The sequence below is a fragment of the Zingiber officinale genome, chromosome 2B (genome assembly GCF_018446385.1).
Source record: "Zingiber officinale cultivar Zhangliang chromosome 2B, Zo_v1.1, whole genome shotgun sequence".
Taxonomy (NCBI): domain Eukaryota; kingdom Viridiplantae; phylum Streptophyta; class Magnoliopsida; order Zingiberales; family Zingiberaceae; genus Zingiber; species Zingiber officinale.
Genome location: NC_055989.1, coordinates 79,498,712 through 79,524,849, shown reverse-complemented (window position 1 = coordinate 79,524,849; position 26,138 = coordinate 79,498,712). Strand labels below are relative to the sequence as shown.

The 26,138-nt window shown below is 37.3% G+C and overlaps 2 protein-coding genes and 1 long non-coding RNA gene across 4 annotated transcripts; 1 reads left to right on the top strand and 2 right to left on the bottom strand.

The window, feature by feature from the left end:
* The first annotated feature begins 4,964 nt into the window (after nucleotides 1-4,964).
* Nucleotides 4,965-11,945, top strand: LOC122045993 (hippocampus abundant transcript-like protein 1). The gene is made up of 13 exons (XM_042606458.1): nucleotides 4,965-5,333; nucleotides 6,852-6,963; nucleotides 8,267-8,379; nucleotides 8,593-8,906; nucleotides 9,950-10,025; nucleotides 10,374-10,460; nucleotides 10,542-10,622; nucleotides 10,698-10,730; nucleotides 10,964-11,017; nucleotides 11,100-11,141; nucleotides 11,229-11,307; nucleotides 11,392-11,462; nucleotides 11,525-11,945. The coding sequence occupies exons 1-13, from the start codon at nucleotides 5,154-5,156 to the stop codon at nucleotides 11,576-11,578; spliced, it is 1,296 nt and encodes a 431-aa protein (XP_042462392.1). The 5' UTR covers nucleotides 4,965-5,153; the 3' UTR covers nucleotides 11,579-11,945.
* Nucleotides 11,946-14,790: 2,845 nt separating this feature from the next.
* On the bottom strand, nucleotides 14,791-17,713 carry LOC122049221. The gene is made up of 2 exons (XR_006130888.1): nucleotides 17,480-17,713; nucleotides 14,791-15,015 (listed from the first exon to the last, which is right to left on the bottom strand). It is a non-coding gene; the product is annotated as an uncharacterized LOC122049221 (long non-coding RNA).
* Nucleotides 17,714-18,779: 1,066 nt separating this feature from the next.
* Nucleotides 18,780-21,537, bottom strand: LOC122045992 (uncharacterized protein At4g15970-like). 2 transcript variants are annotated; one of them, XM_042606457.1, is made up of 4 exons: nucleotides 21,126-21,537; nucleotides 20,670-21,035; nucleotides 19,143-19,624; nucleotides 18,780-19,059 (listed from the first exon to the last, which is right to left on the bottom strand). In XM_042606457.1, the coding sequence occupies exons 1-4, from the start codon at nucleotides 21,369-21,371 to the stop codon at nucleotides 19,011-19,013; spliced, it is 1,143 nt and encodes a 380-aa protein (XP_042462391.1). In that variant the 5' UTR covers nucleotides 21,372-21,537; the 3' UTR covers nucleotides 18,780-19,010. The 2 variants fall into 2 exon arrangements, with proteins under 2 accessions (XP_042462391.1, XP_042462390.1); XM_042606456.1 differs by having other exon boundaries at nucleotides 20,670-21,038; nucleotides 21,126-21,534.
* Nucleotides 21,538-26,138: the final 4,601 nt, after the last annotated feature.

The following is a 26,138-nucleotide window of genomic DNA, read 5'->3' as shown; positions in this document are numbered from 1 at the left end:
ATACAAAATTAGCACCCAAACCTCACTGCTAGCCTACCCATCCATACCTATCTATGAAGGAACTACTTGCCGGATCAGTTAGGGCATACCTCCACGGGAGGAAGAGGGGTTGGCTGCCTTGGCTCGGCGGTGCGGCTTGGGAGAGAAAAGGAGACCGGCAGCGTGCAACTCAAGGAGGAAGAGGAGATGGAGCATCTTCTTCTCCGGCAATGACCCGCGGCTGCAGGCGGTCGGCGCGAAGGGGCGATCTTGGTTCCTTCTCTCTGCTTGTGCGGCGGCTAGGGCAATGGGTCGGTGCCGACTGGGTCAACAGGTGGCACGGAGGAGGCAGCAGCGGTGTCGAGAGCAAGAGAGGAAGAGAGGAAGGTAGGGGAAGAAGATGAGTTCGGCGCCGTGAGGGGAGGGGATGAATTCGGCGTGATTGGGGCCAAGAGGAGCGGAGGTTAGGTTTATATAATTAAACCTAGGATTTAATAAACTAACTTTAGGTTAATTTAATTAATCAACTCCTAATTTAATTGGGATTTCAAATTAACCTTTTCCAAAGCCTATAATTTTATCCCCTCAAAATACATCATACGAGCTCCAATTAAATCCCAAAAATTTCTACAAATTTCTAAAAATTCTAATAAAATTATTTGGCAAATAACCTTATTATTTAAATATTATTTGGATACCGCATTTTACATAAGCAACTGGAGGAGCGACAGTGAGGTCATGTTCCTGAAAGGAACAACCTAAGATCACTAATCCAATTGAAGAAATCGGAAGGGTTTCCAAATTGAGATCAAGACAGTTGGACTGTCTTATTACTATTACTCATGCATTAGATATATTATTACTGTACTAATATCTGTTTTACATTATTAATGTCTAACACTATTTTATAGATTCGGCTTGATTGGTCGATCAAACCCGATGATCGATCGACCGAACAAGGCAACTCAGAGTAGATATCAGTTCAGACCAAAATAGAGCAAAGTTCGATCAAAGCTTGATCGGTCGACCAAACCAAAGGATCGGTCGACCGAACCCAGATGACTCAGCATAGATCAGTTTGGTTAGAAGCAGAGAAGGAAACTAAGCTGATCGATCGACCGAACCAGGAGATCAGTCGACCGAACAAACACCTTATCAATGCAACATTAAGTGCGAATCTCGGCGAATAGGGAAATTCTCTATTCGGTTGACCAAAAAATGGGATCAGTCGATCAAACACTTAATTGTCATTAAATGCCGAAGATCAAATCAGCATCAGATCTCAGCTAAGATTGAAGGGAGCTGGTTCGATTGACCGAACCTAGGGATCGGTCGACCGAACGTTGACGACTCTTATAAAAGTGAGCTCGAGGTATGAGGTTGTGCAACAAAATTTGTTTTGGTTCAAAGTTCATCTCTATGCTAGCTGCTACTGTTCGTGCTCTACAACTCACGCAAGAAACTACCTCATTCAAGCGTCGATCAAGCATTACCTTCCACATAAGTGTCAATATACTTTTATTTTAAAAAGCTTGCATTGTACTTAAACTCACATAAGATAGTAGGTTGTTACTATCTTATATTCTTGCATATTGTACTCACTGCTTCTTTCCGAGATTTTCGAAAAGAAGAGTCTTAGTGGATTGTTCATCAGTGTGATCATGGATCGCGGGCCATGGAGTATGAGTCGACCTAGGCTTCGAACCAAGTAACCGAACTTGTTCTTTACTTTCCGCTGCACAACTTTGCTTTAAACAATTAAAAGAAAAGTTTTTAAAAGTGTGATATTCCCCCCCCCCCCCCCCCCTATCGTACTCTTTCGATCTTACAAATAGACTTAACTAGTTCGGAATGAGATAAAACAAGTTCATATATGTTCGTCAATTTCTTCTAATTATAAAAATATCTCAAATATTTTTTTACCCTATATATTTTTTTCAGTAATTTTCAAGCACCAATGTATTTGTAAAATATAATTCGGGTTTAAAAAATCATAGATCCAAATATATTTGGTCAAATTCATTTTTGAAGACACGCATACAATCATGACAACTATACGAACATATAGAAACTAATTTTGTATCATTTTGAGTTCTCTGACATTAATTTATAACTCTAACAAGTTTAATTAATTTAATTGTTTTCTAACTCTAACATGTTCAACTAATTTAATTGTTTTCCAAGCTCTCTAGGTCTATTAACCGCCTTTGGATATATTTTTTTAATTACAAGGTTTTCAACTAATTCTGAATTCGTTGCAAATAATTTACAATGAATCCCAAAATTCGTTACAAATATTTGCAATGAATTCTAAAATTTGTTGCAAATTTGCAACAAATTCTAAATTCATTGCAAACTTTTATTATATATGTCCAAAGCCAGTTAATAAACTTAGAGAGCTTGGAATGAGATGAAATAGTTCCTATATGTTTGTCTATTTTTTCTGATTATATAAATATCCTCAAATATATTTTTTACTCTATATATGTTTTACAGTGATTTTTCAAACACTAATGTGTTCGTAAAATATAATTTAGGTTTAAAAAAATTACAGATTCAAATACATTGAGTCAAATTAATTTTTAAAAACATGCATATAATCAAGACAACTATATGACACGTAAAAACTAAGTTTATGTCATTCTGAGCTCTCTGACGTTAATTTGTAACTTTAACAATTTCAGCTAATTCAATTTATTTTCTAACTTTAACATGTTCAATTTCATTTGAAACCCATATATTTGACTTAGAAATGGGAAAAAAATATTGGGTTAAAAAAATATTTGAGGATATTTATATAATAAGGAGAAATAAATGAACATATAAGAACTGATTTCATCTCATTCCGTGCTCTCTAGTTCCATTAACTGACTTCAGATTTTTTTTTTAATTATAAGGTTTTCAATGAATTCTAAATTTATTGTAAACTTGCAACGAATCCCGAAATTCATTACAAATATTTGCAACTGATTTCAAAATCCGTTACAAATTTGCAACGAATTCTAAAATTCTTTGCAAATTTGCAATGAATTCTAAATTCTTTGCAAATTTACAACGAATTCTAAATTCTTTGCAAACTTTTATTATATATGTCCGAAGCCGATTATTAGACCTAGAGAACTCAAAATGAGATGAAATAAGTTTCTATATGTTTATATATTTCTCCTAATTATATATATATCTTCAAATATTCGTTTACCCTATATATTTTTTTCAATGATTTTTCAAACACCAATGTATCCTTAAAATATAATTCAGATTTAAAAATAATATATTCAAATATGTTAAGTAAATTAATTTTTAAAGACATGCATATAATCAAGACAGTTATACGAGCATATAGAAACTAATTTTGTATCATTCTGAGCTCTCTAACATCAATTTGTAATTGTAACATGTTCAATTAATTCAATTTGTTTTCTAACTAACATGTTCAACTTCATTTGAAATCGATCTATTTGACTTCGAAATGAAAAAAATATATATATTGGGTCAAAAAATATTTGAGGACATTTATATAATAAGGAGAAATAGACGAACACATAGAAACTAGTTTCATCTCATTCCAAACTCTCTAGGTCCATCAACTAGCTTAGGAGATTTTTTTTAATTACCAATGTTTGCAACGAATTCTGAATTCGTTGCAAATTTACAACGAATTATGAAATTAATTGTAAATTTGTAACGAATTATAAATTTGTTGCAAACTTTTATTATATATGTCCGAAGTCGGTAAATTGACCTAGAGAGCTCAGAATGAGATGAAATAAGTTCCTATATGTTCGTTTATTTCTCCTGATTATATAAATATCCTCAAATTTTTTTTTTTTACCCTATATATTTTTTCAATGATTTTTTTAATACTATTATGTATGTAAAATATAATTCAGGTTTAAAAATAACAGATCAAATATAGTTGGTCAAATTGTTTTGTGAAGATATGCATATAATCAAGAGAAATAAATGAATACCTTGTTTTATTTCAATCCGATCTCTCTATGTTCATTAATTGGCTTCAGAGTTTTTTTAATTACCAAAATTTACAACGAATCCTGAAGTTCATTGTAAATTCTTTGTGACAATTCATATAAAAAATACTTTCAACGAATTTGAGATTCATTACAAAATCTGCAACGAATATTATTTTGGTTGATAAATCTTCAACGAATATTGAATTCGTTACTAAATTTGCAATGAATAATTTTTTTCGTTATCGATTTTACAACCAATATTCATTTTTGTCATGGAAAAAAAATAATAACGAAATAGTTTTTATTACTTATTTACGATGAAATATTTTGTTACTAAATTTATTACTAATTAATAATAAATTTTATTTTTTTCATAAAATTTATCATAAATTTTTTGATGAAAATTACTCATCATAAATATTTGTCCACTGATATTTTGTACTATTGTCTTATAAGGTCGAGTTGCCTACGGAAGCTCTTAATTGGGCACTGTAGTTTTCCAAGCACTGTAGTATTACTGGCATAGTACGGTAGAGTAATACGGGCCACATAGACACGATGAAGAGAACAACGACCGCGTGTACCTGAGATACATCACTTATGATTCTTCTAAGCGTAACTAGTTCTTTTAATCATTCAGTATTTAATTTTTTTAAAAGAAATAATACTTTTAAAACTGTAATTCGTTTTTTAAATTTTAACATTTACTTTTGCTAGTCAGATGTGTTAAATAAACGCGTGCAAAGAGAGTAAAGGTCAGTTGCGTGATAAAAACGTCATTATTTAGGTGACCGGATATTATACAAAAATACAAAAAAGCATTTAATTAAATTGTTAGCGAGCGGGTAAAACGACCGACGAGTGGGCCATCGGTAACGTCACGCATCCGTGGACGTGTTCACGTGCGACGTTTGACGTCGCTCGTGCATCTTCACCCGGAAGCACGATAGATGAGATGGCCCCTGACCCCCTCTATCGGCATGCAACAATAAATATCCCCCGCCGAGGCGCGCAAATATCTCAACCCCAACAACAAGTCTCGTAAGCCGGTGGCCACTCCTCCCACTTAACTCCCTCAGACGCCGTTTATTTAACTCCATTCCTAATTCCTTCCTTCGTAATCATCCCGCAACCTCTCCTCTCCATCCCTCTACATCGCCGGTTCAATCCTTCCGTCGATTGGTCAAGTAGGACGGGCGATCGATGAAAATGGAGAATCAAGTGGGCGCCGGAGATCTGCGTCACCTCTTCGCCTGCTCCTTCCTTTTCTACTTCTCCGTCTGCATGGTGCTTCCGGCGATCATCGACGTCACCATCGACGCCCTCTGCCCCGGCCTGGAGCAGTGCTCCCTCGCCATCTACCTCGGCGGCGTCCACCAAGCGGTAATAATCCCACCAACCCTAGCTCGCCCTCTTTCCCCCCTTTTCTCGCATTTCGCCCGTTCGTTAATCCGTCGATTCCAGACGCGAAACCTGGATCTGTTTCCGAAATGCGTTTCCGATGTGGCCTCGCTCCCACGATTTTTTGCTTTATTTTCCCTTCGCTAGTTTTTCCGGGATTAATGCGATGGTAACGCAAGTGGTGGCCCCAATGTCGGTCTGTTTCCTCGGTGCCCCTTTTTTCAGTGCTCGCTCGCCGTCTGCCTCAGCGGCGTGAGCTAGCCAGCTCGTCTTCCTGATCCTTTCTTTCTTCCACAATTAATTTATTTAATTCCATGTGCTCTGATCGAATCGTAGAGTACGACAACACGGAGATTAGTTTCCTTTTGATTCCAAAACGAGATTAAACAAGCCCAGCCTCGAAAAACGCGTATGTGCATGTCTTGTTAATTATTCCGAAGGGGAACACATGGTCGATCAATGATGCACTGGGTAGTATCCGGTACAGTGGAAGAGGCAGGGCCCGACCAACGTGGGAGTGCTACCTCTGGGCATGCGCTTCAGTAGGTGTGTTCGCATCTCATCTTCTGTACCATATTCAAATAACAGAGCCTGGAGCTCGTTGCTGTACGGACGAACCTAGAAAGTTCCATGAATATGTTAACTGCCCCTCCATCTCCTAGCCCAAACAACTGCAGACTGCAGTTAGTTGCTTTCATCACGGTAAACTTATGGAATACTCTTATGTTTTTTTTTTTGACCTGTCTATTTTCATCTAGTCGGATCAATAAAGCTAGCTAGTGTTAATCTTCAGGAGAAAAATAGAAGGAAACAACTGATTCAAATCATTTTTAATAATATCATTATATAAATTTAGAGGTCCCTAGGATTATAGTGTCGTGGCAAGATATTCAAGTTGTCACTCAGATATTCATGATTCGATCTCTTATTACGATATATTTACATGAATTTTTTTTCTCTAAATGAGACGTGTAATTAAAGGATGTTGAGTTTTTGAACTGATCGTTGTGTACGTTTTCCGATTTATTCTGATGGTCAATGGAAAATTTATACAGACCAACCAATCATCCCATGAATCGAGACTAATTAATTTATTATTTTTTTTATTATCTAAATTTAGAGATTAGATATTAATTATTGAAGTCAGTAATTTTCCGCTGGTAGAGATGACAGGAGTTGATATTTCTCTCCTTTCCTAGTGTGGGTGTGTGTATTATATGAATTGGAAAACATGTGGAGATAAATGCATTTCCTCATTTTTTTTTTTTTGTAAATGTTTCAGCCAAAATAAACAGATAATCTAGCACTAATTTGATTTATCTGGCACTAATTGTCTTGCTACTTTAAAGTTGAGAAATTAGCTTTTCCTTTTCCATTTCCTTTTCCTTTTCCATTAATTTTCCTGACTGGTTAACTTGCTTTGGTAACCAAAAAAAGGGCTTATAATTAATTGGTTAATTAAGCTAGACATGCTTTATTTGATAAATTTATTGCTCGCAGGCAACTGGTTTAGGCGCCCTCTTCGTGACGCCTTTGGTGGGTAATTTGTCGGACAAGTACGGTCGAAAAGCCTTGCTCTCCCTTCCAATGACCACTGCAATTATACCATTAGGTATGTTAGCCAATTCCATTAAGTTTTTTTTTAATTTCAACCTTAATTTTTTTTTTTAACTTCGAGATTTAGAAATTAGTACATAATGAAATATATTGTTTATTTTATGCTTATTATTTTGGATAAAATTAATTATTTAAATAAAATAGTCGAGGGGTTTATTGAAACGAAGTCGACTATCTAATTAATTAAAATCTTGAGAGGTCAACAATCACTTTACCATAATTGATAAAGATAGTTCTAAACGCCAAATAACTATCAAGCAGATAAATGAATGAGGGGTATAGCCAAATTAGTGGGGCCATTTGCATTAATTACACTCTCTAAATATCAATGAGGACATGATATTAAAATCAACAGTACAAATGGTAAAGATTGCGGACAAGTTATCAGAAAAGCACGTTGCAATTTGATGCGTGGTTGAGTCAATTTAATTCAATTACTGATTGCCCACTAACCAAAATAACTTTACGAGAACATCTGAACATGAATAGGGTGAGACATCTTCATCTTACGTTGTGTTCTTTTCCTAAAGTCCTTTCTATTTTTTTATTTTTTTTGTTTTCCTAAAGTCCTTAGTTCTTTGCGTGTTGGGAGTGGTTGTCTAAAGGCATCTCCAACTCTGGTAAATTTCATTTGTTGCTGCCCTACATTGACTCCTATTTTAATATTCCAAAACCACCCAAGTTCCTATTTTATTCTTATATTTCAAACATATAGAACAATAAATATTTTCAACTCAAAACTAGTGATGATGATTTTCTTTGGAGTGTTAAAAAATATATATAAATTTGCTCTCACTAAACTATTTACTCCTTAAAAAATGTCAAGAATGTAGTGTAGATATCAAGTTTTGTAATAAAGATCTCATAAGAATAAGAATTTATGTCTAGTTACTATTTTTGAATATTATAAAGTCATCAAATAATCTTGACTCAAGACTATCGAATGTTCTATTTGTAAATCTTTTTAAGATCAAAACATGCATGGTGTAGATTCGTGGGACGCATGTTGTAAAATTTGAGGATAAATTATTGTCTACGTAATCTTATATTGCTTAGAATGTAATGTTAAGATGCAGCTTTTGAGTGGGAAACTAAATAGTTTGTGTTTGAAATGAAACATTTTAGTTAATTCCATAAAGACACCCAACTACTACCTTGAAAAAGATCATATAGTGACAACAGAGCTGACATCGATATATTTCATTATTTCACCACATCCTTTGTTTAATTTAGTTTTTTACTCTTACAAAAGATGAAGTTATACAAAGATTTTTACATGAAGAATTGATGGCTTGCAGTTATTTTATCCTGCGGTCGGTCGAAACCGTACTTCTATGCCTACTACGTGGCGAAGATGTTGACCGGCATGTTCTGTGAAGGGAGCATGCAATGCCTCACCCTCGCTTACGTGGTAAGTAACTTGCAATTTCTTATATATATCTTCTTTTCTCGAAAAAAAAATCATTAATAATAATAATAATAATAATAATAATAATAATAATAATGGGCTTTAACCCACGAAATATCATGAGATGGACTTGTATAATTGCAATACAAACTCAAAGAAAAATGGTTAGATTTAATATTTTAATATTGAAAATAAATTCAAATTTGTACTTTACAGGCGGATGCAGTTTGCGAGCGGAAGAGGGCGGCGACCTTCTCCGTACTCTCCGGCATATCCCTCGCCGGTTTCGTCTCCGGTACGCTCGCCGCCCGTTTCCTCCCCACCTCCTACACGTTCCAGGTCGCTGCTTTGGTCGCAGCTTTCGCAACGCTATACATGAAGATCTTTTTGGCGGAAACCAACCGTGGAGCTTCACTCGCAGACGAGGAGTCCACCCAGCCACTCTGCTTCGACGAACACAAGCCACCAAAGCTATCCGCTTTGGGGAATATTTCGGCGTTGAGTGACATGATTGCCCTCCTAAGGAGTAGGTTAGAATCTATTAAATTTCTTTTTTTTTTTCACTATTAAAAATTGTTTGCCACTCTTAGATCTCTCCTACTCCAAGCCTACCACCGCCGTCGCTTCCTGTCTCCCTAGCAAACTCGTCGGCCTCCACTCATCCTCGCTCTTCTCCCCGCTCACCACTTGCCCGTATGCCCACCCTACTGCACCAGCAATCCGCGATACCAGGACCAACCGTTCCACAAGGAGTCCCGACGCCGAGTAACGGCGGAGCTCACCCATCAACCTCATGAAGCCTCCTCTTCATTCCACCACCTCTGTAGTTATTTTTTTTGAAAAGAAAATTCATATTTATTACAACTCACAACTTTTTTGATGAATGTTAAAAGAAGAATACTTCACACATTAGTTCCATATTATATTAAAATATGCTTAAATACCATAAGCTCTCTACCTAAATGCTTTAGTCTTTTAATAAGATTGAGCTCTTTTCGAAGTACTATAGTATCAAAGTCAGCCCCCTACCCCCTCTCATCTGAGGGGTATGTTTAAAGTAGTAGGAAGCTAATAAAGGGAAAAATTCCATCCGACTAAGTCTACGTGCTAAATCTGACGGATACGAAGCCTGGCTCCCAACTGCTAATGGAATTTTGTGATGGGTTGAGCTTTACATAACTGGGACGGGCTACGAGGACGCCCTTTTACTAGTTGAGTTCCATCCTAGCTTTAACAATGGACATTCTATAACACAGCTTTGGATTAGCTTCGTTCTGGGACTTGGGAACTATTCCACAGACCATCGTGTTTGTTTGCTTATTTATCGATTTTATGTTCTTTTGTCTATCATCATTCATGAGGAAATTTGTCGCTTATATAGATGTTCTTTGCTAACCGGTGAAACACAACCTAACAATACTACTGTTGTACAATGATAATATAACTTCTCACTTGCACAGAATAATTATTTTTCTTGTTGGAATAGCTTTGATTTTGTGATATATACTTCGATATAATCCGTTGTTGTAACTTCAATTCTTACCCTGAAATATGACATTTTTTTTCCATGCAGCAAGAACTTAACAAGAGCTGCTGCTGTTGCATTTTTCGCCAATCTTTCTGACAGTGGCTATCAAGTAGCACTATTGGTATTTTCTTCACTCCCATTTTGTATTAAGATTGATTTCCAAGTTTTTTTCATTGCTATATATGTTACTTCGACATCTTCCTCTACTATGTGAAATACGATTACCATTTAAAGTGAACTTGCAAATATTTGTTAGCTTTCTAATTCCATTTTGATGCAAATTCTTCTTCTTTATTGTGTCGAAACTTGTGTTCATTATACAATATTTGAAGCTCAATGTTTTTATTTGATTATCTAAAAGCATAACAGTTACTACATCATACTTAAAATTAGCATTCAATACTATCAACTTTCTTGTCAATCGTTCGTGGATGTGCACATTTGACGTTTTTTACTTGATATTCAACAGTACTATCTAAAAGCAAAGTTTCACTACAGCAAAGATCAGTTTGCTGATTTGATGTTGATGATAGGTTCTTTAGGAGCCGCATCACAGGTTTGGCTAATGTATTTGGTAAAATATATAGCACCATCAAGAATGTATAAATTTCTTAAGAATATATAACATGTCTTCCAGTTATTATTAATGCCATTACTAGCACCTGCCATAGGCGAGGAGAGACTTTTGATTATCGGTCTGTTGGCGAGCTGCGCACATGTAATTCTCATTTACTATCTATCCAATTGCTCAAACCATTCTTGCCAATTTCTGAATTTTTTCTCTATTCTGCAGATATTTCTCTACGGCATTGCATGGGCATATTGGGTACTTTTCTTTTTTCGACTCACTCATCATCCTTTAAAGAATAGACGAACCTATGCTGTGTTACTTAAATCTTCAAATTTTCTTTCACAATTTATTTCTTCTTTTCTTTATGGCACACTCAATTTTTTTTTTTGCCAATTCAAATATCTAGTCTTCATCATGTCTCGAGTTCATATATACATGCTTGCTTTTGTTACATTTTGTAAATGAAGCTTACTAAACTTGCTTTTCAGGTCCCCTATTTGTCCGCTGCGTTTACGATTCTGAGTGTATTCCTTCACCCAAGTGTAATTGTTTTCCTTCTTATTTTCTCCCCAATGATCTAATCTATCATAACTGTCGACGTTGAATTCTCAATTGTTAACGCAGCTCAGGAGCATTGTATCAAAGAAAGTCGGTCCAGCTGAGCAGGTAACGAGTTTTGTGAAATTTACATCACTCTTTAAAGATCTAATTCTTTGTGGTTTAATTTCTCTATTATGCATGCTACAATTTTAGGGGATGGCTCAAGGGTGCGTCACCGGCGTAGCTTCATTCGCGAGCATTTTGGCACCGTTCATCTTCACCCCTCTCACCGGTAACTACATTCGGTATTAGTCTCTCGTCCTCAATAAGAAATCTCATCACTCACTGAAAAAAAATCACATCTTCTCCCGCACAGCTCTGTTTCTATCAGACAATGTGCCATTTTCTCTCAAAGGTTTCAGTATTATCTCCGCCGGGTTCATAACGGTAAGCAATTCCATTAGCAATAACTTGTAGTAGTCCTATTCCACTCACCATTTCGTCCGCAGCTGGTAGCTTTCTTTCTGAGCATCGCATTGAGCAAGAAGACGAGTACAACATAGCCATACCAGAAAGCACTCCTCGATCAGTACTTTAAGATATCGTTACTTCGAAGTAACAATCCGCAAAGCCGCAGCGTATCCAAAAGAGGTTCACTTCGTTTGTATAGATGTACTAATTTAAAAGCAGAAGAGTCGGAAGATCTCTACTTGATGGAAGGCCGAGAAGGAAGAAAACATAAGATACCTTCCCTGTTTCGACACTTATTTATCTATTATTATATATTTCAAGCTTTTACTTAAATCGCTCCTTATCCTTGTGAAGGGAGGGAGGGTCCCTCTAAAAATATATAGGTGGTTGGGCCCGCCACCAACCATTGGCAACGAGGACAGGCGATACACACCATTTAGAATGAATCCGTTTATGGCATCCATTCCTCTCCTATAAATTAAGGCATTTTCCTATTTCTTCTGAAATTACAAAAAGAGAGAGAGAGAGATAGAAATAGAACTTTTTTTTTTTTTGGTTAAATTTCTTTTATTTTATAGATAGATGGGATTGAAAAAAGAAAGAAAGAAAGGATGGATATCATCGATTGGGACCGTAGCAAAAGAGAAGAGGTCGAGGTTATACATCCTCCGGAGATGCGTAATAATTCTTCTTTGTTGGCACAAGTACGGTAAGTATTGATTAATTTCATATAACACATCTAATATTCTATCCGAAATGTATTTGTATTTTGATTGAACGGCAAATGAAGAAGAATCTGTATGAGAGAATAATTAATCGGGATTTGAAAGCGATCGAAACGAAGAAAAGTCCAGGCGGATGCTTTTGGCACGCAGCGCAGGTACTGCAGCGCAGGCAGCAGGCCACAAGGAAGCGACGGATTGGCAGGCAGGCAAGGGAGGAGAATGCAGCAGGTAGCTAGCCGCAATTAGTGAGGAGGCGAAGAAGAGCGCGAGGAGTCGTTGGCGACAGCAGTTGCCTCCTTCAATACCTTGCAGCTTTCCAATTAATGGCGCCAACGTCCGGTGCGTGACGAGATGGCACATGGCGCTAGCTACCTCCCACTGCTTCACCGCATTGCCACTGGCTGGCACAGCCCATCGCACATCGCCACAATGCCGCTGCTATCGCTGCTGCCATGGCAAAACTTGCCATCCATCGCATTTAAGTACGTACGAATTGGATAGATGCGACCTGCCTGCCTGCCTGCCGCTGCCATGCATGTCGCAGAATTTATTTCGTCAGACCAAGATTCCTTCATTTACTACTCTCCATCATTACCCACGCTACAATTTCAAAACGATCGATCATTAGGAAGGAGCGAGCTAATTATTATAAGTTTGAGAAATCACACAGTAGAAAGAAAAACCAACCAAACAAACAAAGAGAAGCGATCGATGTGCTGATCATTATTGCTCATTGAATGCGTGCATATTTATGAGCAAGTAACTTTGGCACCTTCCTGTCTCGACCCGAGAAAGGGCGTAGCATAGCAGCTCCTCCCTCCCCTCCCCTCTCGCTCGCTCGCTCGCTCACACCACCGAGCGGTAATTAATGGCCGCAGGCTGCAGCAGTACCAACCTCAAAAGTTGGTATCCTCCATCAATTTAACTCTCTAGCTAGCTTACTAGCTAGCTCCTTGCCTTCCAACTGCCTCTCTCTTGAATGCCACAAAATCCATCCAAAATATATATAATTCTAATTACCTTGCTTAATCCATAAGGTAATTAATTACAATTTACAAACTAGTTGAGTTACGGTCACATATATTTTTCACGAATCAATTAGATCTAAACGACCAGAATCTGGCCAGCTAGAATATATGCATGCATGCATATGCATGGGTATTTTAGTAATTTCATATGGCCCCATTAATTATATGCATGTCCATGCATGCATTTTAATTGGGAGATAGGGATTTCTAGCTGGCCAGATTCTGGCCAGCAAGATTTACTCTTATTATTAATATTGTGAATGAATGAATGCACGGGGAAGAGAATATGTAGGTGATGCTACCATTAATGCTGCAGCTTGTTTTACTCCTCCGGTAGCTGGCCGTTTTAAATGCATCTGGCCACCTTCTTCCCTACTTAAATCCACATACATTTCCCCCCTTCTCCATATTCCTCCTCCTCCTCCTTCTCCTCTTCATCTTCTTCTTCGAACCATTTGCTGAGTTTGAATTTAATTACATTATGAAATAATTACTATGATGTTGGCTCGGTTCACTCATACTCCTTCGATTGCATGGTAGCTAGCTCCATGTATGTTAGTATTGTGATTGAGCCGTGCCAATATCTTAGTAACTTTTCATTCCTACTCAACCCCTCTCCGCGAGTACTGATTTTAGGTGAGTAATGTGAATTTTTATTTAACAGCACTGTGTTTTATATATTTTTATTTTAAAATTATTTTAAATTGGGCTCGCTCAATTTTGCCCATATATGGAGCTAAGAAGTACAGTTGGTAATTAAAAATATTATTGTTAAAAAGATCCTATTTCTCAAATGCCATATCAAAGAACTAATATTATGTGCACATTTTTTTTTTAAAAAAAATCTTTTACTCAAAAGGTTTCCATGCATTTTTTATATTTGTCGTCTTGAAATAATTTAACTACTACTTTTGATTAAATTCACATTTGCTAATTTGTGCATATGACAAAAGTACGAATATTTATGATTTTTTATTACTAGTATTTTTTTTTTGTTTTTTCATCAATTAAGGAACATTTAAGCATTGGAATCTTTTTTTATAGTTGTCTCTTCATTTAAAGGCTACTTGTTAGTCGGTTTTTTTGCCCATCAACCATTACTCCTTCCTCAAATGTACCTACTCTATTTATTGATTCCCAACTCCCAACTCAAGTTTATTCCTTCTTTAAACATCATTCAATGAATGTAATTAAAATTTACTTTTGAGAATTTTTTTTCCTCAACTCAATAATTAACCATGGAACATTCTTAGCATTGGAAAGTGTTGAGAAAGCATATAAATTAGTCATATGGGAGGACACTTAATTTGTATTAAAGCTACAAACATAGGTTAACCCCTTTACTTATAAATGATATATTTGGTTACAAGATCATTGTGTTGTGTACATGATTGAAGCAATGCATATGTAACTTCACTCATGATATGAACATAAACATTATAGAGCAACATTATGCATCGACAATAAGATTAGAATCACTCGATGCAATCAACAGAAGGTGACTCTTTTCGTCGAACATAAAAGAAAAAAGCGTAAAATTTCATATGCCAATGATCAACAGGCGAAAGCTGAGGTTTGATTATTTTTTCAGTATTCATAAAAAGTTTAGGACATCACCGAATAATTCCCTATGCTTCAACAAATTACAAACTACTACTTCGTTCACAAGATTAAAAGTGATTAAGCAAACACATTGTGTTATTAATATAAAGCATCCCGAATGGAACTCTGCTTGAAATCTTACAAAGTTCTTCTATCTATCTTTAAATGAATAGCCTGCAAACACACAATCCAATTTAGACGAGAATATTCACACGGCAAAAAAAGGACAAATGATAAGACAAAAGGCACGTAATATTGCAGAGGTACCAGACATTGAAAGATAAAGCTAAAAGATTTAACTGTTCTTTAAAGGACAAGAGGCACTTTAAAAGATGAAATCATGATAGATAAAACTAACAGTTCAATCAAATTGAAATGCATAGAAGATGCGTGTAATTATAGGCTTCTGAAAGATTTACAGCGCAATCATGTAATTATCCTAACTGTTTACTGTTTCTATACTATGAATCATGAGCAAGTCATTTGGAAAAAAGACCATTGTGAAATTGGAACTTATATAATATATCACATGACTGTTGCTATTGCGGTTCACAAATCTCCTGTTCATCTCGGCTTGGGAATGTTGATAGTGTTCTATCCATAATAAGATTATAAGAAACAACCTAAATTACGTTTTCGATCCGGTAACTTGCACCCTTTTCAATTTTAATCCTGTTATGAGTCAATTTACGTTCTTAGTCCGTACTTATAATATTTTCTAATTTCAGCCCTTTTCTCCAAAATTAAAATTTTCTACCGGAAAATGCCTAGTTGGCGGTCGGAATACTGAGCTGTAATGAAGGTATTTCTGTCCTTCATGTTTGCTATGTAGGTATTTCTGTTCATGTTTGCTATGTTCCGAACGCCAATTGGACATTTTCTGGTGGAAAATTTCAATTTTGGAGAAAAATGACTGAAATTGAAAAATATTACTAGTTACTAGACTAAGAATGTAAATTGACTCATAATAGGACTAAAATAGAAAAAAGTGTAAGTTACAGGACCGAAAACGTAATTTTCTCAAAACAAACAACATTAAAGACTACAAAAAAAGAACACAACATTAAACTTCTAAATGACATATGGCTACGATCAAACTCATACAAGTGGGAAATAGCCAAGCCTTATCTAGAATTAGATGAACTTACACAAATGGTCCATGTTGTCAAAGTGGAGCATGATTAATGCGCTATTAAGTTTGATGGAATGATGCATCGCTATCTGAAATTATTTCTAGTACATGTGTGGATTTTCATACTCTGGCCTAGTTTCACTTAAATATTTTTCAAGTAGACTATAATTCTGCATTATAAAGGAAGTGAACTGTTTTGAGTACTGACATTATTCTACCTAATAAGAGATCTCCATGTAAAATTTGTCATTTGCTTGATCTTGCTTTTTCTTCTTTGCATAATTTAACTTCTTTTGTTTGTTGCGCCTTCCTTTTCAAATGCATAAGGATGTGTTTGACCCCTAGCATATTCCTTGTCAAATATTCTAGAGACTCCTAATAAGCTTGTTATTGGAACAAGTTGTTGGGTCCTTTATTGCTGATGCAAACTGAGTGCAGGCAGAATGATGATATACCACCGTTTTCAGCCAAATCGAGGTTAGAGTTAGACTCTATCTCTTTAAGACGAATTTTCCCCGCACACGGTGCTCACGGAATACGACAATCGTCTCCCAAGATACAACAACTTTTATCTTGCGATAGCAGTACTGCAAATCGCAAGACCTCCGAACCGAGGAAGCTTCTTGAACTCTCCAATGCAAGAATGCAATGCCTGCTTTGCTTGGAAGGAAGTGAGTGAATGAATGAGTATGTGAGGGACTTTATTTATACATATGAAAGGGTATAAGAACCTCTTGGTTCAATTAAATCTCATCCATCCATTTCAAAATGGGTGATGTAGATCGCATCATTTCCTAAGAGACATACTATCTCTTCATTAGATGCACCCTTTAATCATCCAAAAGGCATTTAACCCTTTTTGATTATTTTTCCATTTATAATTTCTAACACAAGTTCACTGAGAAATTCACCTTGGATAACAGAATGTAAGGAAATTAGTATTCTGTATATATAATGATCAAACGCTGCAAGTTTAAAATTGGTATTTCTGGTGTCAAATAATCCTATTCGTTTGAACAAATTTCTCGTGCACCTTCATCAGTTCTTCTCAGGTTCATCATAAGGAAGCAGGTCAAATTCGACTCTGAACCAACTGAATTGGACTGCAGCACCAATTGACCAGCACGTCAAATTCATGATTTTCTCAATGCTTCCTGGATCCCATAATATAACCTTCAAAATAATCCTATTGATTGCAGAAAAAGTTGTGTCTAGTCTAGATAGAAATTGCTCTTATTGAAAGCTTAAAGTGTTATTGATTCGTTAAGACATAAAATGATCAAGCATTCTCATTTGTCCTCAACTAGTTCTTTCTGACAAAACTACTCCCATACACAAACATGTTGACATTTTCCGAACTTCGATTCAAGTTCCAATAGAATGATCTTAATGCCAGTAAACAAACAAAAATCAAACATTTAGAATCCTGAGAGAAAAATATTATAGCGACGACGCTGAACGCTGAACGCTGAACGCTGAAGAAGTAAATCAAGGCGTCTGTAGTACCTGAGCCGGAGGAGCGGGGGACTATTTAGAGGAGGAAGAAGGGGAACTGTTTTGCTTCTTCGGAGTTTTATCGTCTTTGACGGTGAGGCAGTAGGCGACGACGGCAGACGGGTAGACGACGAAGGTCATCCAAGCCGACAGCCTCGACAGCAGTGGCTCCGCTCCCGTCCACGGCGCCGCCATTGCTCTCGTCTCGCTCCTTGGCGCTGCTTCGGATCGGTTCGAACCCACGACTAGCCCTCGCATATACCACTTTGATTTTTCGATGGGCCGAAAAACGGTTCAAATGGGTCAGATCGGGCCGTCTATCCATTTTATAGTCTAAAAATGAATCATGTTTGGTAGGACTGGACTATCTCATCTCATGTTGACTACTAATATTTTATTTATTTATTTATTTATTTATAAAAACATAAAGTAAAATTAAGAATAGATTTTCACAACCAAATTTTCATCATTTACTTTATTAAAATTTTAAAATAAAAAACATAATTCATCAACCGATAATTTTATAGTCAAAATTGATATCTTAAAATCGGACCAAAAATAACCGATGAAAAAAAATGACACACATATCTATTTTTATTCCTAAAATTATACCATATACTAAAAAAAAAATAATACATGTATTTTTTTTTACTCATAAAATTAAGCTATATACATAAAAAAATGATGTATATATTTTTTTCAATTAAAAAGTTATACCGTATGAATTCACTTTCTTCAATCAAGTAAATAAACATATAGATGATGAGAATTCTTTCCCTTTTCATTTACTTCATCTATCCATCCTCCACTCGTATAAACAGAACATAAAAGTCACACCGCATCGTAATCATGTTTAGCTCAGTCCGACACCTACACACCACGTCCCGATCGAAAACTAACTTTAAAAGACCTTGACGAATGCTCTTCACCCAACGGTCAACATTCCAAATTTTTCATCCTAGTATAAAAAATACCTACAATGCGTGAACAGTAAGAGCTTGATTAATCTATTAATCACCTCTCCCATGTCTTGACCATTTGCACTAATGACTAGTAGTCATCTGTGATTTACCTCCTCCGTATTGATCTAGGAACGAGTTGACGGGTGCGAGCGAATCACCTTTTTATCACATGATTAATCTATTGATTGCTTTGTCATTGTAGTGGCAAGATCCCTTTTATTATTGGTTAATCAATTGTTTAGATTCATTTACATTTTCTTCATATAGGAGGCAAGAAAAACTCAACTCCTCTTTTTCATTAACAAAAAAAAATATTAAAAAAAAGTGATAAGGTCCTGAACACTGAAAACTTTCATCTTTCAGCAAAATAATGTCAACTTGTAAATTAAGCAGCAAAGGTTATGGCACAAGGACTTCAAGTATTGCTAATGGTTACAACAATGTTCGGTATCGGTCGAGCAAAGAAGTAATGAAGTTTCCGAATAAAATCACCCTACTTTAGCATAAACTTCGCGGAAGCTTGCATTGCTGCCGTCTTGTTGTAGGAAAAGAATGAGAGAATGAATGCTATAGACAAATGTTTAGAGTTGTGGCTTCTTTTCCTTCTTGCTGAAGAAGCCTGGTGGCAATCTGCAATTTACCAAGAAACATCGAAACTATTATGGCAAATCAAGAGTTCTCACATTACTAGATGTCCAAGTTTGCGAGTTTACCTGCAACTTTGAGGCACACTCCACGCGAAGTGTCTAGATATCCTTTGATCCGATGGCGAAGACATGAACTTTCTCCAGTCATCAAGCATGGCTCTCAGATCATCGATCTTCTTCTTCAAGCCGATACAACAGTTTGCATGCATAGTGCAGACCTTGTTGAAATCTCTACTCGGCTCACAGATACCTCCAAAGCGTTCAGTGCTGAGGAACCTTATTTGCACACCCATATCTCTGACATGCTGCTCGAACTTGATAATGTTAAGCACATTTTGCTCATGGACGTTGGGAAATCTGGCACGCGAGGCGTACCAGTATTTGAAAAATTCTATGGTTCTGTAGTTGGATCTTGCATAGTTGAACCCATTGTTCGGCCAGTTCTTCATGTTGGTAGGATCGCCCAAGAAGTTGTCGCAAGATATCTGAAAATCCCCATCTGGATAAAAGAAGGGTAAGGGGTTTCGGAACCACATTACATCGACATCCTGCAGTGAAGACAACATTTCTTCAGATAGTTTATTTCAATGTCAATTTTTAGATAATCAACATTATAAAAAATAAGATCAGAAGCATATTACACTACACATAGGTCAAAACAATCGAAAGTAATCCCCTTCATCTAAGTTTCATAGAAAAATCCTAGACTGGACACAATCATCTATTGCTAAAAACAAGACCATAACTAGGAAATGTTCTTCAATTATGATTACAATTAAGTGATAGTTTAACATTCTCAATTATGAGTATAGGAGGCCATGTTAATCTTTCTCCACACTTTGAATGATTCCAAAGAGAAAAGGGTGGTTAGAATTTTAGGTCCAACTTATTTGGCAGAGAGGAGAGTACCAAGGTAGTTAGGCAATCAGGCAAGTTGTGGTAACTTGTCTACACACCCTCTCGATCTTTGTCCTCTCTGCTGCGTCAACAGAGTTAGTAAACAAGGAAGAGGAAAGCTCTTTTTCATGATCCACTCTTCTCCTCTCTTTTCCATGATCCTCTCATGGCCTCTCCTCCTGTGCAAACTGGACTTTAACTTGCATCTTATTCTAGATATTTGGCCTACAAAAGAGAATTTTCTCTAATTTACAGGCTTGTTATAATGTTGTACCAAACTGAATAATGGAAGGGAAAAAAACTGCCACAGAGATAAGAAATATCAAATCCATACATGGTGGACAAGTGTGGGGTTCATGTTCACTATTCCTTTGCCTCTATAATGTTGTGCCAAATTGGCCCAAGTTCAAATATTTATAGACAGTATGCTAAACAAATGAAGTCACGTGACAAATGGAGAATTTTGGATGCCAACATGAAAAAGAAAAATGGAACTGAAGCTTGATCAAAGAGTTTTAATTGGTCAACGATCATCCATGCTTTACTAATAGAGATTTGTTTTGTTTTGTTTTGTTTTTTTGTCTTTTTAATTGTGAAATGTGAAGAAAACAAGAATTTTCCGCATGTTTTTGGCCACAAAATTGCTGCTAATGGCTCTACTAATGGAGATTGGAGCTTTGGAGGAGTCGAACTCACCGAAAAGACGAAGTTGTAGCCTTTCTCTAGCACCAGGCGCAGGAAATCGAGCCGCGCCCACATCATGTCCAGGTACTCCGGCGTGTTGAACACCTTCTCGCCGGAGAAGTCCACCCCCTGGACCTTGAAATCGAAGCAGTGGCGGTGCACGGCGAGGCACCGTTCGTACGCCTTGTCGTCCACGGCGACGATCACGAGGTGGTCCAGCAGCGCGCTCGTCCCGTCCCCGATGCGGAAGCTCTCCAAGAACACGTCCAGCACAGACCCCGGCGTGGACCAGAACGCGTTCAACGAGGTCATTATGACCGTGTTGTCGGCGGTCGCCGCCGCCTTCAGAACCCTCTCCAACCTCATCTCCTGCGTTTCCTGCTGTAATAAAAAAAACGACAGACATTTCCATCAAATCCCATTAAAAAAAACGCATCTTCTAGCGGGCAAAACGAGACAGCAACTCACTGGCTGCGGATCGGAAGCGACGACGGTGGGCTCGGCGAAAGCGGCCGATTGCTCCTCGTCGGCGATAGGAGGGGCGCTGCTTAGCTCGGCCCGAAGGTGGGAAACGGGGAAGGGCGCGGAAGGGGACGTAGCGCGGAAGAGCAAGGTGAACGAGAGAGCGACAACCCCGACAAATAGCAGCGGGGAAACCCACCGGCGTGTGAGGGAGTCCGCCGCCTTGACTCCGAAGGAGGCGGAGGACTTCATCGCGAGCGATCTCAGAGCCTGCCGCTATCCTTTCTTCCTAGAAACAAGCCAGCAGCTGTAGAAGGATGGCGGCAAAGAGAGAGAGAGAGAAAGAGGGGGCGTCTCGCTACCAGAAATGGGAGGAAACGCCATGGCCGGCGTTCACATTAATAGAAAGCCAAGATCAATCATGGCGTTGAAGCAGATGAGTCACGCCGGTCTAATAATGACGGTTTGATTCGTCCGGTTCAGATTATTCTTGCATCGGCTCAAGTCAAATCGAGTTGTTTGGTAGACCAACAACCGGAATCGTCCCACACGCCACTGATTGAACCGGTCTACAATTTAAAAATAGCCGAAAATTATAAAATGGTCTGATCTCAATTATGATGCCGCTAATTAATTATTAATATTGAGATTATTGAGCCAACTATGAAAGCAATAATAGTAAATAACCAAAATATACAGAATTCAAATAAAATTATAATATATATAGAGAGTCTTGTTACACCTATCTTCATAACTATGAAAAAAAATAATTAATCAGATAGAATAATATTAAATTTGAGATGATCGATCCAGTCCTACGGAAATTTTCTACTAATCATCAGGGTAAATCGGAAAATACACGTGGTGACTAGTCCAGAAGTCCAGCATCCTTTGATTACGCCCCTCATTTGGAGGAAAAATTCTTACAAATACGACGTAGCTGGGGTTCGAACCATGAATGTTTAGGAGATAACCTGAATGTCCTACCACGATACCATGACCCTGGGGACAAAACTCCATAACTATGAGCACCTTGAGATGGTCTCTTGTACATCACTGATCAAAATAATAACGATCAATAATTAGGATTATACTATATCATTAGTGTCCATGTGTGCAGATAAGATGTCCCCTCGGATGGGTCTAGTGGCTAGCACATGAGGTGTTGCCACAATGAGGTCTAGGGTTCGAATCTCGGCAAAGCTGAGGTAAATACCTCCCTTATGTGTTAGTCACTGTTCCAAAGGCTAGTAGCCGCCCGTGATTTACCTCTTCCGTGTTGGCCCTGGGACGGGTTGACGAGGACGCTGGAGGCGAGCGTATTCACCTTTTGCCATAATGTTATACAGATAAGATGTGCAACATAATAAATCTTTATCCTATACCATCATAGGCATATGTAGAATTGGTAACGGGACAAGTTTGGATCGGATTTGGTCAATCCCAGAATTTGTCCCACCAAAAAAAAATAGACCCGAATCCTGACTCACCCCACCTAATTTTTTAACCCACTCTGCCCCATTTTGCAGAAAACCTGACAAGTCAATGGGCTTAAAAAATACAAGTCAACAATAAATTATTATTATAATAACCACTTCTAAACACGGTCAATGGGTTTAGACCCGTCCCATAATCCATTTGACCGGGTTTAAATCTACCTTGAACGGGACGAGTTTAACACAGGACCGAGTTTAAACTCAACTCATTGTCATCCCTAGGCATCTGTTGAATTGGTCACCTACACATCACTGATTAAAATGTATGTGATGATCATGATCAAGATTATACCTTATTATCCGGTACCCCATGGTTGTACAAGTAAGATGTGTAACATAACAAATTCTTACAGTCTTATTATGTTGCACATTTGCTCCAAGGGCGTAGCGTAAACAGTGGACGTCTGACATTTCTAGCATAATGATCAGGGATCGATTCTCAGGATCTAACGATTTATCTGTGGGATCGGTACTAGGAGAACCGTTAAGATAGTGGATTCATTTTTTTTGTTATACTGTACACTTTACCTTGCATAATCATGGGCACTTGTTGATCTTAACATCATTTATCAAAATGGATATATCCAAGTGCTTGGATGTTCATCCGGGCGCCCCAATTCACTTTTGAGGGCCTGGACACCTGGCCGTGTATCCGGGCGCCCAAATCCCAAATCTATGAGAGTCGTCCAAGAGTATGTAGGGTGACATTTCTTATATGTGTGTGCGTGCGCGCACACACACACTCTTGGGTGACCCTTACATGTCTGGCACCCGAGAGTGTACCCGGGCACCGTGCACACTTGTTCGGTGCACACTCCTAGGTAACCCTCACATGTTCGAGTGTCCGGGAACACTCCCGAGTGCCCGGACATATAAGGGTCACCTAAGAGCGTGCACCAAATAGGGTCACCTAAGGGTCAGGTCAACAGATTCAACAGGACTTTGACCAGCTGTCAGGTCTCACAGACCCAACCGAACTTCCCACCAGATATCGGGTCACTCCTTGACCTATTTAGACTTCTACACCAGCTATCATAGTCCTTCAGACCTAACTGGATTTCAGTCTGGTGTCAGACCAGTCAAGTCCTGCATACTTGGTAGAAAGGTTAAAGCACACCACTTCTAACTTTAATCCTTTTGTCATTTATCAAAACTTTGATTTAAACATTGATGTCAACTGCACCAACAGTCTTTCTCCTACATGCAAGGTGGTTCTAGTCTTTAAAGACTATCACTAGCATTGGTGCTAATCCTTAAAAATCAACACCAACAGTGGTTTGAAATCAACACCAGCCAACACTATGTTGGTGTTGGTCTTTAACTTTAAAGACCAGCACCAACGCTGGTTTCAAACTAGCACCATATTGGTGTTGGTCTTTCAAGACCATCACCAAAGTGCTTGGTGTTGGTCTGTCTTGAAGACTAGCACCAGCTGGTCTAGCTGGTCTTCAAGAGCTATATCAATGTAGGTGCTAGTCTTTCAAGACCAGCGCCAGCACTATTTTAAAACCAATATCAATTGGTGCTGATTTTTAAAGACCAACACTAACATTGATCTTTAAAGACCAGCACTAATGTTGATTTCAAACTAACACCACATTGGTGTTGATCTTTAAAGACCAAAATCAATGCTAGTGCTGATCTTAAAAGACCAACACCAAGGTGCTTATCTTCAAGAGCAACACCTTGGTGTTGGTCTCTCAAGTGATTGGTGTTGTGGTGTAGGTCTTCAAGAGCAGCATCAATGTTGGTGGTGCCAGTCTCTAAAGTACTTGGTGTTGTGATGCTGGTCTTCAAGAGCAGCATAAGCGTTGGTGCTGTTCTTGAAAGACTAACACCAACAGTATTTTGAAACCAGCACCAATTGGTCCTAGTCTTTAAAGACCATCACCAATGTTGTGCTGATTTGAAACTAGCGGTGGTGTTGGTCTTAAATACTAGTACCAATAGCCAGCATTAACGTGGTGTTAGCTAGTGCTGGATTGAAACCAATGTTGGCGCTGGTTGGTACTAATTTTAAATTAGTGTTGATGTTGGTTTTTAAAGACCAATACCAACACTGGTACTAGTCTTTAAAGACCAACACCACATTGTATGCATGAGAGAAATTTACATATAGGAGAGAGAGAAAAAAGTTGCATGCAGATGAAAGAGGGGAATAAAAAAAATGAGTAAAGGCCGCGTCAGAGCGTCCACGTTAGATGTCACCTACAATTGTATAGGGTAAGTTGTTCAGGATATCATTCTATATATCTATATATATACCCTATACACTTATTCGGTGCACATTCCTAAGCGATCCTCATAGGTCCTGATGCCCATAGTCACTTCTGGGTATCCTGATTCATTTTTGAAGGTCTAAGCACCCGGGAGTCTGAACGATGCATATTCTTTGATGATCCTCACAAGTCTAAGCACTCGGGTGCATCTTCGAACTCTCCGATTTCCTTTTGAGAATCAAGACATCCATGCATTATATATATATATATATATATATATATATATATATAAATGTTAATTTTATTGAAATATAAAAAAGCTTAACAATCAATTCGTCGAAGGAAACATGATTAAGAAATTGCGTAGAGAGAGTAAAGAATAGTCAATTTCGACAGCTACCTAACGTACTAAATTTTTAAAAATAAAATAACAAGTCAATTTCGACAACTATACTGACATTTTATCTCTACTAATTAAAGCTGACAATGACAGATAATAGACATGAGTAAATATATATTTAACTTTAAAATTTAATTAATTAATTAATTATTGTTACTAATTAATTGTCATTTATAAAGTATATGTAGAGGCTACATGTGTTTTTTTTACTAATTTTCTAATTAATTTTTTCAATGCTCAAACTAGACGTGAAGCCAACCAATTCAATTATTGGGAGAGTTGAACTTGAAATTGATTTCACTTTATTATTTGGTGAATATATTTTATGGACATGTTACATTTTTTTAATAAAAGAAAGTGTTCGGTTAATGAATATTCAATAACAAGAAAAAAAAAATAATAAAGGAGTAGGCTCGTAGATCTCACATGGTCATTGTGCATGAAAATATATTAATTTTTATTGTTCTAAAATAAAATTAGCTTATCATGAAATGGACAACTAACTAATGAATTAGCTAATCAAGAATCGCCTGGTGTAACAATGGTCCAAATATTTAAACAAAGTGTTTGTTATAATAAACAACACATGAAATGAGACGTCACTCTCGTATTATAAATATTTTTAAATATTTAATTTATTCAAATTGAAAAGTTGGTCAAAAAAAAACGAAAAAGAACAGTAAAGATGACAGTGATTGAGAGTTGGAGGCCTGTTATGATCAAGTTGAAATGTGATATATAAAAATTGCATGGCTAGTTATTTATCCAATTTAAAAATATAGATATTGATTGTAATCATCATAATTTGGTGATTTTCATTGTCATATTTTTTTTAAACAATATTTGAGTATTTAATTTGATGTGAGCAATCCTGAAATGTTTTGATAAAGCAGCAAAAGAACTA

Coding starts and splice junctions, on each gene's coding strand:
- LOC122045993 (XM_042606458.1), top strand. CDS start 5,154: ATGAAAATGGAGAATCAAGTGGGCGCCGGAGATCTGCGTCACCTCTTC. Junction 8,380..8,592: donor GCCTCACCCTCGCTTACGTG/GTAAGTAACTTG, acceptor TGTACTTTACAG/GCGGATGCAGTTTGCGAGCG. Junction 10,731..10,963: donor GCATTGCATGGGCATATTGG/GTACTTTTCTTT, acceptor CTTGCTTTTCAG/GTCCCCTATTTGTCCGCTGC.
- LOC122045992 (XM_042606456.1), bottom strand. CDS start 21,371: ATGAAGTCCTCCGCCTCCTTCGGAGTCAAGGCGGCGGACTCCCTCACA. Junction 19,625..20,669: donor GCTACAACTTCGTCTTTTCG/GTGAGTTCGACT, acceptor TCTTCACTGCAG/GATGTCGATGTAATGTGGTT. Junction 19,060..19,142: donor AGTGTGCCTCAAAGTTGCAG/GTAAACTCGCAA, acceptor GGTAAATTGCAG/ATTGCCACCAGGCTTCTTCA.